Source organism: Beta vulgaris, chromosome 5 (assembly GCF_026745355.1).
Source record: "Beta vulgaris subsp. vulgaris cultivar EL10 chromosome 5, EL10.2, whole genome shotgun sequence".
Lineage (NCBI taxonomy): Eukaryota > Viridiplantae > Streptophyta > Magnoliopsida > Caryophyllales > Amaranthaceae > Beta > Beta vulgaris.
In genome coordinates, this window is record NC_079206.1 from 13825057 (window position 1) to 13840323 (window position 15267).

The 15267-nt window shown below is 38.5% G+C and overlaps 1 protein-coding gene across 2 annotated transcripts; it reads right to left on the minus strand.

Moving 5' to 3' along the window:
- Positions 1-9145: 9145 nt before the first annotated feature.
- Positions 9146-13402, minus strand: LOC104892883 (26S proteasome non-ATPase regulatory subunit 11 homolog). 2 transcript variants are annotated; one of them, XM_010678902.3, is made up of 2 exons: positions 13245-13402; positions 9146-10764 (listed from the first exon to the last, which is right to left on the minus strand). In XM_010678902.3, exon 2 carries the CDS (start codon positions 10733-10735, stop codon positions 9470-9472), a length of 1266 nt encoding a protein of 421 aa, XP_010677204.1. In that variant the 5' UTR covers positions 10736-10764; positions 13245-13402; the 3' UTR covers positions 9146-9469. The 2 variants fall into 2 exon arrangements, with proteins under 2 accessions (XP_010677204.1, XP_010677205.1); XM_010678903.4 differs by having other exon boundaries at positions 9146-10761; positions 13245-13393.
- Positions 13403-15267: the final 1865 nt, after the last annotated feature.

A 15267-nucleotide genomic window follows, 5' to 3' on the forward strand; every position in this document is an offset into this window, starting at 1 on the left:
TTCGGGAGGATCTAGCCGACCAGAAGGAAATCGCTCTTAACCGCAAGCTGGAGATCGAGGGGCTTCAGAAGGACCTCGCTGTTGATAAGAAGAAGTTCCTCGATGAAAAAGCTATGTAGGAGAAGAAGATCCTTGACGCCCAGAGTTAAAGGGACTCGATAAAGCGTAAGTATGACTCATCAAAGGGCAAATCTTCACAAGCCAAAGAGCTTATCATTCAAGATTGGCAAGGCTCTCATACCGGCAAGGATTTTGTTGCCGACATGGGGCTTCTTGGAGCGGAGGTCACAACCGAGGTCACTTAGGGGAAGCTTTGAGAGGCTCTGGGGAGAACATATCCTTCAGTCGAGACGGAGTACAACTCGATCATAACTGCGGAGCTTGAAGCCAATGCCACCGTTGACATCAATGGGCCCCCGGAAGGTGGGGCCTGGAGCGTCGAGATAGGGGAGCAAGGTGGAGAGGAAGATCCCAAGGGGCGAGTCAAATTGAGTGCCTCCACCTCCCTTGACTATGAGGATACCTCGAGCAGCTCCGACTGACTCCTTCCCTTAGACAATTTTATCTTTGACCCCTCTTGTATTTAGCTGGGTCCTTAGTGACTTTTAGGATGTAAAGTTTATTGTAATGAACGAAATTATTTTGCCTCTTGAATTGTCTTCATATAGTATTGGCTTTTCTTTGCTCTTTTGCCTTCTTGTTGTGCTCTAATGCGTTTTACTTTAAACGCGGCTCGATTAGCAACTTCATTCGAGGTGTTATACGCTCGAGCCTCGATAACCCTTCGGGGTGTTTGGCGTGTTGGTCGGTTTATGGAGTTAAGGCACGTGATGAGCGTGTGGCGCATGCTGGCGCGGTTGGGCCCACGCGTGTGGCCCAATGAGAGTAATTGAAATTTATTGTCACCTTGGGAACCGTGGTCCTGTTTCCTTCTAAGTACAAGACCTGGTCATTCAAAACTCGCAACTTCACTTCTCATTCTCTCTGCTTTATCTTGACAATCAATCCTTTCTTTCTCAAGTACCAATGTCTCAACCTTTGACAACTGCCGAGGCACTTCGAACGCCTAAACATCGCCAGTTGGCTAACTCCAGCTCGAGTACGGCTTCCTCTTCGACTGGGGGAGCAACTGTCTCGAAGGTCGTCCTATCTAACGGTCCCTCTTCGAAGGATGTTCCTTTGATCGAGGTGAGGGGCTTACCCTCCATCGAACTTATCCTTAAGCAAGAACCCTCGAAGGTTAAGCTCGAGGACCTTCCCCTGGTAATTCCTTCAAGGTCGAAGGACAATACATCTTCGAGAAAAAGACCGTGGTCGGAGGAGCCTCTCCGGGTTCCCTTCATGGCCCTCTCGAGCGCATAAATGGTTGCGAGGTTTGACAACACCTAGGGGCACCTTATGACGACCACCGACGAGAAGGCGACCTTGGTCGAGTTAAATCAACTCATTTTCTTTTTTGCATTTTGATTTGTTATAACTCGACGCCGACTTATGTTCTATCTTTCCTTCTGACAGCTGTCGATCAGGGTATCAGTCATGGCTTCATGATCCCAACGGGACCACTGAGGATTCGATGGGCGAGATGTCCCATGATGAGAGGTCTGCCCTGGTCAACCGCCTCCGGATTGCTGAGCTGAAGATCTCGGAGGCCGAAGGGGATATCAAGAAGGACCAGAAATCCTTTGAAGAGAAGGTTGTTGACCTCGAGCAGTCCATCGTGGACCTCACGAAGCAAACAGACTCGGCCAGCAGGAGACTGCGGGAGGCTACCAGGGAGTGCAAGAAGGATGTTCTAGAAAAGGCGGACATGGCTGATAAGAGGGCCGAGAAGGCTATCGCCGAGGCTACTGCTTGTCGAGCCCTGATCATCGACAACTGAAAGGTCTCCTAGGAGGGGAGGACCTTCCTCGAGGACGCATCACTACAAGCTTCCGAGATAGGCCATATTGAGGCACTCGAGAAGGTGTGGTCTGTTCTCGAGAGGATGCCCCCTAGCCTCTCTTGGAGAGAAGTAGAGGAAGTTGTGGCTCTTTCTAAAGAGGAGGCTGCCACACCTCCGGAAGATGCAGAGGCCACAGTTGAGGCCCCTAAGGGCGAGGACCAGGCTCCTCCCACTGGTAACCTCTAGGGCTGAATTCCCCGGCTCGCTTCTCTCTCTTGGGGCCGAGCTCTTACTTCTTGGCTCCTCTTCCAGTATGTTCTTCTTCTCTGCCAGTCGCTTCGTCTTCTCGGCTGCCTCCTACCAGCGTTAATGTTGAATCCTTAAACTTTCTTGTTGCCTTAGTTTTCACTTTAGCTTGTAATCTAGCTACTTCGATGTCTTGTATCTTAATTAATGAATAAAACTCGATTCTTTATACTTTACCTTGTTTTGTTTTAAGCTTGTGCCTTCGAGTTTGTATATTATCATGCTCAAACTAAATTCCATAATCGTTTAACCAATTGTACTTTTGATTCGAGCATCAATCTTACAACAACACTTTATCTGCTAAGTAATCTTTACAAAAGTTGGGCTTAAATCAGCGCCCAAAAAGGACTAAGTGATTCTTACAAAAGTTGGGCTTAATTAGTGCCCTAATAGGTAACATAGTATTCCCCTAAACATGAGGGAGGAACTTAAACATAAAACTTGCGAAGGTTATCAGTGTTCCATGGTCGAGGGAGTAGACGCCCTTCCTGATCCTCCAGGCGATAAGTGTCTGGTCGAACAACCGTTGTGACCTTGTAAGGTCCCTCCCAGTTGGGTTGCAATTTACCAAGTCGAGGTTCTCGACCCGTTGCTTCAAATTTTCTTAAGACCTAATCATTAACTCGGAATGATCGATGCTTGACCCAGCGATTGAACATCGTGTTAGCTTAATCTTGTAGGAGATGGCCTTGAGGAGGGCGTTGCCTTGAGTTTTTAGGAGTAGGTCGAGGTTAACCCTCTTTTCTTCTTTTTTGTTGTTGTAATTGTAGAAGGTTATCCTTGGTGAGGGAATGCCGATTTCGACGGGTATTACAACCTCACTGACATACACTAAGTTAAATGGTGTTTTTCTTGTCGCTTCTCGGACCGTTGTTCTTGTCGACAAGAGGATGCCAGGTTGGTCGTTGATCCAGCAAATTTAGCTCCCTCGAGCATAGTTTTCAATCCCTTTAGGACCACTTTGTTTGCAACCTCTGCATGTCCATTAGTTTGAGGGTGACTGACGGTAGAGAATCTGGTTTCGATGCCGAATCGGGAGCAGTAGTCCTTTGTTGGTCCAATATTGAATTTGCGACCATTGTCTGATATCAAGACTCGAGGGACCCTAAATCTGGTGATCAAGTTCTGCCAAATGAACTGTTGGACTTGTTTATCCGTGATGGAGGTTAAAGATGCAGCTTCGACCCAGTTTGTGAAGTAGTCAGCAACCACCAAAAGGAATTTTCGTTGAGCCAAAGCGAGAGGAAACGGTCCTAATAGGTCCATTCCCCACATGTCGAAGGGTCGAGGAGCTTGAATGGTGGTCAAGGAGCTGGCAGCTTGATGGGGAAGGTTCGCGTGCATCTGGCAATCTTTGCACTTTTGAACTAGCCTCGAGGCATGTTCTCTCATGGTTAGCCAGTAGTACCCTGCACGAATGGCTTTAGCTGTGATGGTTCTAGCTCCCTAGTGACTGCCACATGCCCCTTGGTATATTTCTCGAAGGACATAGTCTTCCTCTTAGGGAGTCAAGAAGCAGAGGAGGGGGTAGGTGAATGACTTCGATTTGGTATTTATTTGGGTTTGGGTCTTTTGTGGACTTAGAGGGGGGTTTTGATGGTGACTTTCCTGATTGAATGGTTGGCAGAAGAAAAGTGGATAATGTCATCCCACAACCTGCCATTGACGTTTGATGATTGGACTTCCTCGGAGAGTCAATCATTTCTTGAAAGTGTGATTTTGGATTGTTGTGCCTTTTTAATTCATTGTCGTAGTTTGCATGGGACAATGACTGCGGTGAATTATTATTGACACTATTTTCCATTACCGTTTTTTGTGTTTCCAAGGGATCATCATTTGACAAGAAATCTTTCATCTTCATTTACTCAGAGTTAACTAAAATTACTGGAGGAGAGTAACCTGAACTGGTGATGCTGATTTGATTGATTTTTAAGAGGATCATCACCGACATCATCAAGATTTGGACTTGGGGCTACCCCACTTGCTTTTCTGAGAAAAAAACAGTAGATTTTTCCATCAATTTCCACTGTAATCTTACTGTTTATGTCGAACATGAAATCAGTGTAAACCATGATTTTTGCTCGATCATAGTTTTCATAGTTGACTGATATGACCCTTCCAAAGACACATCCAACATTGTAAAAATTATCATATCCCCATGCAATGAGAGGGTGATCATAAATGTTGATCCACGCCTCCCTCCATAAAGATGCATTGTTGCTATTGACATTTCTGATGGCGATGAACCACCTTTCAAGGCATTTGCTTTCTAGCAGTGATTTTTTGTCTTCCAATGTGTCAAAAATAATAAGATGTTGCATTCCACCCATGGATTTGATGGAAAGGCAGTTGACTCCTTTTGAAAGGATGTGAGCCATAATAGCTTCCGATGATGATAAGGACTTCGTTATTGCAATAGCACTTCTTCTAAGCATTTAAAGATTTTATTCACATTTCTTCCTTTTTATGGATGTAGCGTAATCTCCATCAATCTCTATCGCACCAAGGGACTTGCGAATTTTTTTCGTATCCTCTCCTAGTACTCTTGAGCTCATTATGCTGAGAGGGTTTTGGTGTCGTTTGGTTGAAATCTGGAATGAATTCCTCAAAGAGGTATTTGTGTTGAGTGGGTTTAAAGGGATCTATGTTATGGGGAGCTTTTTAGTGGTTGTTTTTGTGAGTTTGAAGGTTGTCATTTAATTCTGGATGTGTGTTTGTGTTTTTAGAGGTCGCGCATCATCTCTATAACATCAGTAGTCACGAAGACTTAAGTTCAAAATGTTTGGGTTTGGGTTGGTTGGATCCTTGTGATGTGTATGATGGTTTTGGGTGATTGCTTGTGGGATAAGGTTTTATGTGCTGGTTTGTCATACTTTGCCGGGAACACTGTAATTTTTTCACCGTCAACTGACTTGTAGTTCTCATCTCTGATGGTCGTTGTTTGTGACTGGGGGTAGTGATATTGCACGAAGGCAAATTTGTACTTTGGGTGTTTTTGGGATGGAGGTGTAGTGATGTTTTCAATGGCTCCATGGGTTCTAAAGATCTGGTCAACTTCTGGAATGGTGATTGATGGTGGGAGATGATTGATGAAACAGGTTCGGGAAGCTTGAGCATGCTGAGTTTTGGATTTTCTTCTATTGACGACGGTCCAATGGTTTTCTTGATTTCTCTCTCTATGATTTCTCCCTCTCTCTCATCTTTTGTTTTTTATATTGTATTCGTTTGTTAGCTAGCATAATCAATCGACAAACAACTATTATGAGAAGATAATTGTATTTTCGAAACAAAAATATAGTTTAATTGTTTGAAAATAACATGCACGACAATTTCTTTTGCTTGCTTGTTGTATCCTCGAATAATGTAAAGTGGTTATTGACCCAACACATTTTATTGTAGATGCATGTCTTGCTTTTTTAGGCCATTAAACCCTTTGAAACTGATAAAGTTGTCAATAATATACTTTTGGAAAACTCTATGTATTCACCTCCTATTTTCAATTTTTCTATGTGGTAGAAAGAAAATTATCTGTTTACAAAGTAATATTATGGTATTATTTTACAAAGGAAGATGACTTTAATGAGTATTTCCATGCAATTTTCTATTACTTATTTTTAGAAAGAACAAATCATTGTTTTTTGAAAATGAACTCCAGTGACCATTTTTATGGGGCACAAATTTTTGGAACATTTATACTTAAATGTGTCCGTTGGTGATGTGTGATGATATTACGTCTTGGAGTCATGGTGTTTGATCAAACGTGATGAAAAGAAGGAAAACGAACGAAGCAAAACAGTGTGTTTGGTGCGCCTACACCAAGCACAACGGTGCACCTGCTATGGTGCACCCACACCAAACTTACTGAACAAGATTATGAATTGTAGGAAACTGGTGCAACCGCACCATCCTGGTCTCACGCGATTTTTCACAAGTGCTTCTTTGTGTGAAGGAACGCATGCTTTCGTTCATTTCTTCTACAAATCTTCATATGGTATATATAGTAGGATGTCACATATGAAATGGGGTTAGATTTATCCACATACTTGCTTAGGAGAATTATTTGTAGATTTCTCTCCTTGTTCTTGTGAAACACATCATAACCTTCAAACACATTGTAGTGCATAGAGTTTATGTTGTCAACCAATCTCTATTGTATATCTTCTTCATATCTCATAGGTATCTATCATGAACTCGTTGATCATAGTGGTCGGTAAAATACTTATAGAAAAGCGTATTAATACGTGCTTGGAAGATCCATTTGTTACCCACTTTTCTATACACAAATATAACACAAATCACGAGAACCCGGTAGAAATAAGTACCAATTTATGCCAATTTTCACGAGAAGCATTTTGAATAGGATAAAATAGTGAATCTGACCTTGAATTTTTAATTAGTTAAAAGAAAATTTTGTTTCAATTTTTTAAAATAAATAGTTAACGGCACATTGGATGGAATATGCTCATTAATGTCCTTTTTTTGTAAAACAATAAGAGAGGTTCACTAGAGAGAATGTTAGCTTTTTCTTCCCACCGCTATAGAAAATTCCAATACAGGAGGTCACCACATAGAATTGCCCTATACTTTTACTTGATGGCTTTAATGTTCCCGATTTAACCCTTCAACTCATATTTCTAGTTCCCATTTGCGAAATAGTGAGATATATATATTCTAGTTTATAGTTGCATGCAAACCAAAAAAACACATTAACTTTACAAGTTTTAAGGCATGTAGCAATGTATTATCTTTATTAAAATTTGTGGATTAGGAAATAAGAATGCTCTCTAGATCAATTAGCACATGAAAACTTGTATTGTTTGTTAATCTTCGACTTTTGTTATGCAACTTGTATTTTGCCCGAGCTATGTCTCAGGTCAGTCACAATTATCAAATATAATATCATTCATAAATTTCATAATTGATTTTATTAGCTTTTCGTAATATTTTGTCTAGTTCGAAATTGGAAATGGTCGTTATGACATGATAAGTTGTTTAAAAGAACTTCTAAGAAATTGGGGATAAAAATAACAATTTTAATGGAATTGGGGATAAAATTACGATTTTAATGGAATTGGGGTAAGAGAATAATGTTATTACTTAATAAAAGTGTTAGAGATCAAAAGGCTTGTTTGTGTCTTTATAATTACATGTAACATGTAATTATAAGACTTTATTATGTTTTACTTTGAAACATTAAGCATTGAAATCGTAGTGTATTAGTAGTTAGACTCTTATATTTCATTTCAAATGTCATATATTGGAATCCTAGTAACTACATACTGTTAATATTTTAAAATAAAATTATAAACATGTAACGCCTTTTAGATGTTCATAAATTTATTCATGACTTTTATCCAGAGTTGGGCACATATCATGTCGTAGCCCACATTTTCCATACCTTACAGGTCTAGCATGTTTGAAATTGTGATGTATTTTGCACTCGCGTCATTTTTCTAAAGATAAGCCCATGCACGACTTGGTTCGTGCCGACGAGCCCCTTCAAAGTTTACGTTCATTTTCATATTTGGTTTGAAGTTAGCACGTTGTTGCCTCATACTCTCGTCGAGCTCATGCTAAATTTCAAAAGTAACGTCTTTGCAAGCCTCATAACCGTGTCAAGCTTAGCTAGTAGTAGGCTCGTGCCAGACTCTGCTAATCCTTATGCTAGCGTCTATCCCAACCCATGCACAAGCACAACTCCAGTGCTATTAATAAAATGCTAGCAGAGAACATGAGGCTCGAAATCTTGCAAGGGTTTCCGGTGATACGAGGACTTTTGGCAAGTTAATATATAGTAATGGAATTTGAGTTTTTAAATCTAATGTTTTCACAAGGTTTTTCAAAAAAATTGTAAAAAGCAACACAAATAAACGAAAAGAGAGCAAATGAGAGACACTCTTGTTCGGGACATCCCACATGCCAGAGAATGTGGTTTTTCTGAAGGTAGTAATTTAAGTAAATTATCTGAATGAGTTTAGCTGTTGGCTAAATTTTATGCTAAGTTTTTGTTCTATCACTTATGAGTATAGAAAGGGGATTCTATTGATGCATTGGATATAAAACCGCGAAAAAACTCTATCCTATAAAATCACAGTTAGTTAACTAAAATTTAGTTAAGTAAAATTTTCATTCTAAATTAAATTGGATTTGAAACATTTTTTAACCTAAGAGCCCAGTTTCACCTATATGAAGTTACTAATGCGAGATCCATTAATCCATGTATGTTTCCATGTCCTTATCGGATGATAGTGAGTTGTGGAAGAATACTGTGATGCTATACGGCTTGTAGAACTATAAATTATCACTATTTCGTATCGATGTCTAATTGTGTGTATTGGATGTCCGCGTGAGGATGTAATGAGGTGGCCATCACACATGTACTTTTGTACGAAATATGTTAACTTAGTTTAGGTCAAATTTTGATAATAAGTCATTATATTTGATTTTGGGATTGTTTGAGTTGTTCAAGCAAAGTTTATTGCCATTAGTTTATTAGGATACACTAGTCTTCTATATGATGCTGTACAATTGTACATTCATTATATATTTATCTTCTAACACTATATACATAACCTTACTAAAGCATTTACAGTTTTCCCATAAGAAGTTCAAAATGATGCTTATAGTAGCTTCGTTATGTGTATTATCAATAACTCCATTTGAAAGTATCATACTATCAGTTAATGGTTATAGTAAGCCTCATTTATGTGCTTTATCAATAACTCTATTTGAAAGTATCATACAATCAGTTAACGGTGTAGCTTATCGTATATAGACTAAAAAATTAGGTTTAAGTAAATTAATTAATATTAGTCAAATCAGGGTCAGTTCGAATTTGATTTGGGTCAAAAACAAAAATCAAGTTATTTGATTTTGTGTATGCAGTAAATATGAGTATATATCTTCATTCGAGGATGAGTATTGGTAATTTAGGACATTTCGTTTACTCATAACACCTGGAAAACAATAATTCAATTAAGATGCAATCATCAAACTACACCTCCAAATTTATAATAGGAGGAAAGAAACATTAAAAACCAGAAGCAACTCTTTAAAAGTTATTAAGCAAAGTAGACATTAGCTGGTATAATCTGAAAGCAATCTAGAACTGAGATGATATCAGAACTGTGAAATCAGCATCAGTTTCTATAACTTCTCACTTCCAAGCTAATGGACAAGACATACAACTCCGGAAAGCAAGAGCTTTTCATGCCATCAAAACAGGCAAGGCTAATGGACAGACGGACAGACCTACAATTTTCAAATCCAATCCTCGCATCATCAGGCCATAATCTTTGCAGATCTGATAAAAAGACTGTCTACAACCTTAGCAACACTGGAAATGGTTTCCAGTGTTGCATCATAGATAGCATCAGTCTTGGGATCATCAAAGATAATCAGGCATCCCGCACCCTGATCAAGAGTCCCTGCAAATTTTTTATCCAAAATCATCTGAGATAATTTCCTCTCTACATGATCAACAGGGAGTTCGATTAACTCAGCAATGTGGGCGATCTCAACCCTTGAAAATGGCTCGATTAATCTGCAAAGGTTTTGCTCCAATAGAGTGTCATAAAGAGATGATAGGTGCCTGTGAACAATAGGATCTTCTTCGAGTTGAGCCTTGAAGTTCTCCAATGAAGCCTCAAAGAGTTTCAGAGAACGCTTTGAATAAGCATCAGCAATAGCTTTCATGGCATCAAGATCCGGGCCCAAGTACTGCAAACCTGCTTTGGAAGATATGATTCCAGCAACATCATCAGCTTGATTCACCATCACCTTACATAGAAGCATGTATTTCAGACTATATACTGCTCTGGGATCCTCAAGAGCATTAAAAGCCTCAAAAGCTTCATAGAAGTAGCTGTAGCCAGTTTTATAATCTTTCTCCTCGGCGTGCAGTATCCCACTCTGGAGGTCAATAGTCCCTTGCTGAGCTGGAGGCACATATATGGCATTGGCTGCTGTTCTAGCGGCAGTAAGTGCAGCCTTGGCTTTGGGGAGGTTTCTCAAAGAGAAATGAAGCTTGCTTTCCAGCAGCTCAATATCCACTAAGAGAAGTTTGTCATCTAGTCTTCTGACCTCTTTTATCAGACCTGAGAGGAGCGACAACGCTTCAGAGTACTCCTTAGTCTCCATCAACAGAGCAGCAAGTCTGGCCTGAACTCGTTGGCGAAGGAAAGTTCGCTTCTCAGCATGGGTCCACTGTACCATTTCCTTGCAAAGAGAAATCTGGAGGTCAGCTGTATTAGGTACTTTAGCCACTGCATCAATAATGCCCCGGACAATTTTTGCAGTTTTAGCTTTGGGAATCAAGGAGAAGTAGGGCCTCAACTGGGTCAGAAGGGTCCGAAGTTCCTCTGCCTTGTTTTCTTGTCTAAGAAAATCAGTAAGTTTTGTAATTGCTTGTTCCTTTATGCGCAAGGCATCAGGGGAAGAAGAAGGATCGTCAAGCACTCTTCTCAGGATTGATATAGACTCTATTGCGGTCTTCGCTTCCAAGGCCAGTGAGAGGGAATCAGTGGTCGCAGGTAGATAATTGGCCATGTCCTTGAGTATTAGCAAAATAAAATCTTCTGAAACCAAAATTTAATATTAGAATGATTTGGCTTTCACCATACTATATACATACACTTATTCCATATTTCCATCATATTTATAACGATAAAAAGTCGTCTCCGGTGTTAACTAATTGACTAAACCCCCATGAACTGCAATCCGAAAAAGGCAAATTAGTACATGCAAGTGGTATGCTTTTGGGCTCATATAGCAAATATAGACAGCGATGTGCAGTTCCTTATTCAAGTAGCACAGACTTCCTCCATTTTTTTATTAGTTGCAACACTTCTCTTTTCAAGAAGTTTCAAACTAATTGCAACATTAGTTTATTCGAAAAGGATCAGATGGAAATAACATTAGTAAGTGTTTCAAGTACCTTTGGTCCATCTGATGAAAGAGTGGGGATATTGACCAAGACATTACTCATATGATTGAGCCAGAGTGGCTTAAATGGAGAAGGACGAGCAAAATTTTATGCAATCGTAGTGTACTTCTAATGATGAAAGGAAAATTTCATAGGACACCTATTAGAGGAGGTTAGTATATGGGTCTTCAGTGTTGGGCTTTTAGGAATGATCATATTAGAAATACAAGGGTAGCAGAGACATGCATATTTAGATGGATGTATGGGAACCACATTAATAAAGAGAATTCAGAACGAGGATATTTGAATGAGGTTGGACTTGCACCTATTGAAAGTAAAAAAAAGACTAAGAGTTTACATTGGGTTGGGCATATGAACTGTCGTGTAGAGGATGCACCGAATAAGGTAGTGGTAGGTTGGGATATGGGAGATATTTAAAAAAATCAACGAAGGCCAAAGATGACTTGGATCATTGGATGAAAGGCGTTAAAAACAATATGAATAATTCAGGTTTAGATGACTCGGATAGAGGGCGTTATACGGTATGAAGAAATCAGGTTTGCAAGAGCATGTAGCACTTGATAGAACAGAATGGAGGCAGAGGATCCATGTAGACAACCATCGAAGATAAAATCTTAAAGTCATGCAGTCGACCCCATTTCTATGGGATTAAAGATCTAATGTTGTTGTTCTTGACTCATGCAGCCAACCCTATTTTAATGGGATGAAAGCTCTAACGCTGATTTACTTTATTCGAAAAGAGGCTATGTCTATTTCTTTCATCATTGGACAGGTCCCTATTTTTATTTCTCTTCTTCACACGCATTCCTCAAAACTTGTCTCAATCCTTCATGTTGCAACTAATTTGGAAATTGGAGGACAGGAAACATTAGGTAATATTGGGCCCCTGCCCTAAGCCCCCAAAGAATCAAAAGAATAGAAGTGTGCTTGACTTAAAGCTCTCAACACAGAGCAGAATTTACGTTGAGAGAGTAAGCAAAACTATAGTTGCAAAACAGCATACAATGAAGCTAAGCAGCACAGCAATGGATACAGAAACAGCAATTTCTCGAAGACTACGATACATTGACAAAGGAATGCATATAATTACAGATCAGTTGACATAAACCATTTCCAAAAAACAGTGTTGAATCATGAAGCTAAGCAGCACAGCAATGGATAAAGAAACAACAATTTCTTGAAGACTACGATACATAGACAAAGGAATGCAAATAATTACAGATCAGTTGACATAAAACATTTCCAAAAAAACAGTGTTAAATCATGAAGCTAAGCAGCACAGCAATGGATACAGAAACGGCAATTTCTCGAAGACTAGGATACATAGACAAAGGAATACATATAATTAGAAATCAATTGACATAAAACATAACAGCAATTCATCTCCTTGATTACGTCAAAATTGTATGGCATATATATTGAAACAAAGACACCATCACCGAACAGGAAACAAAATTAACAAAAAATATATTTAAAAGATAAACAGCACAGTGAGCACACATAAAAAGATAAAGAAGAGACCATTTTGCAGAAAGGTCAAAGCAAATACAAACAACCATCAGTTAACTATAGTCACCAACTCCAGGTTTGATAACTGATATCACGAATTTGCAAAGGCAGTAAGAATTCCAAGGTTTTGAAATCAGGGTACTAAAGATAAGTAAAAAGGCCCCATAATCATTACCAGGCCCGTCCCTGAGCCAGGGCAAGAGGGGCGGCCGCCCTGGGCCCGGGGATGACAGGTCATTCATTACTGATTTCCAGCCACAACACTTGAAAAATTAATCTCATGAAATTAAACAAGAACAAGTGAACACAAATGTGCGCATCTACAAATTGTAACATAAATTTTCTTATCATTTACTTCCATGAAACAAAGATGAGATAAGAAGTTAAACCAGAAGCTCGAGTCATAAGTTTATAACATGTAAATTATCACTAAAAACATGAGATAGCATGTAGTATGGAAAGAAAAAATAAGTTGAATTCATGAAACAAATAGCATAAAACCAATCGCATGAATAATCACATGAAGTAGATCTCAAAAATCGCAATTCCACACCAAAATCCGCAACAAAACAAGTAGATTCATCTAAGGAACAAAACAACAACCTGGAACGAGCTTCTGCAATTCGAGCTTTGCGTATCACATATGAGAGGTTCCAGATTCCAGAGGTTCTAAAGGAATTCAATTTGCTTATGAGTTCGGCACCGGCACCGTGAGCGTTTTTGGAGTGTTACTCCGTACTCGGATATAGGCTATATACCTACTTCCTCCGTTTTTTATTAGATGTTACACTTTTTAAATCACGGACTCTTAGGTAATTTTTGGAGTGGAAAGAGATAGAGAGAATGAAAAACAAAAGGGCCCCATGTGAACATGTGATAGGAGAGAGATAGAGAGAAGTTATTACCCAAAATAAAAGTGTAACATCTAATTTAAAATTTCCTAAAATAGAAAGTGTAACATCTAAAAAAAACGGAGGAAGTATGTAGTTTAAGACTATATGCGAGTAAGGAACAGAAAAGGTAAAGTACTAAATACCGTATAAAAATACAATGTATTTAGTAAAAAATTTAGGGCGTCAAATAGCAAAACTCATATTTTTTTATGCACAACATCCGAAAATGTAACATAAATTGACGAGTTTATCTCTATTATATAAGCAAAGTGATGAGCCTGACGGTGTCGTCTGTAAAATTATTGTTCTACCCTTTACTTATTAAAAAATGCTAACTATAAAATATTCAATTCTTTTTTGATCTATATTTATGTGTAATAACTAATAAGGAAACTTAAGATTGTTTAATTTATAATAAGATATAATGTACACATAAAATATTTTCCAAAATAATATGCTTAAAAGAGATATTTTTGATTGAAAATGAAACTAATCTAACTAAAGCAATTTCAAACAATTAAAAAGTAAGAACTTATACATTAACATAAATTTATGCATATGAGACTAGTAATAGCGTATTGTACATCGATGATCTGTTAAATCTAAATATTATCATATAAATAGGATTATTATTCCTAGCCTGTTCTCTCCATCTTATTTTCAATTCAGTTACAATCAGTTGGATTCATGCTCCGTTTGGTAGTGTGTAAAATATTTTCCATGAAAATTAGTTTTCCTTTTCCTCTCATTTTCCGTTGTTTGCTATGCTAAGGGGTGTAATTCCTGTAGGTGGTTATCTAATCCTTGAGGTTTTTTTGAAGAATTGTGAAGGAAAACCCATTGTGACGGGCTCCATGAGTTGGTTTGTTACTGAGTTTGGTGAATCTGACGGGGCGTTTGGTATGAGGGATTGGGAGTTTGGGGATTAGAGGATGGGATTGGGAATGGGAGTTAGAAGGTGGAATTCATTAAATATATCCCAATCCCTTGTTTGGTATGTTAGTGGGATTATGTTGGGAATATTATTATCCCATGTTTGGTATGAGGTACTTAAGTAGGGAATATATTGCTAAATTACAAATTTACCCATTTTAATGAAGGATAGTAAAATAAGAGCAAACAATATTGGTGAAGTATATTTTAATGAAGGGTAAATTCGTCTTTTAGCATAACTAGAAATAATCTCCCTCCTTAATACCTGCCCCCTCCCATGTCTTATTGGTGGGATAAGAGGGTTTTAATCTCATTCCCCTTCACATGGTAATTTAGATATCCCCTCAAACAAACATGGGATATCTACCCATGGGATATAATATCTCATTCCCACCCCGTAATCCCCCTAAACAAACACCCCCTGAGGTATTATAGAAGGACATCCCAATGATTCTCATTTGCTCCAGGTGAAGGTCAAATGGTTAGAGTAAAAAAGAGAGGCAATATAAATAAGATTGATGCATAAAAGGATAATTTTGGTTCCAGAAATAGTTTTATGACTTTTATCTTATTTTTTACCTTACTTATCTAATCTTAGGCGGATATATGGAGTTGGTAGATGCAATCCTTAGGTGCGTATGCCTTTTAACATTGATGATAGTTATTAATTTGCAAACTTCTAAATTTTTGTCAATTTATTTTATCTGATTCTATTTTCCTCTACTGTTCTTATTAGTTTTTGTTTAGACTAGTGATAATACCTCCATACTCAAATGTGTTGTTTAAGTCTTTCTTATTTG

Excerpts from the sequence above, each read along its gene's own strand:
- LOC104892883 (XM_010678902.3), bottom strand. The coding sequence starts at position 10,735 with ATGGCCAATTATCTACCTGCGACCACTGATTCCCTCTCACTGGCCTTG.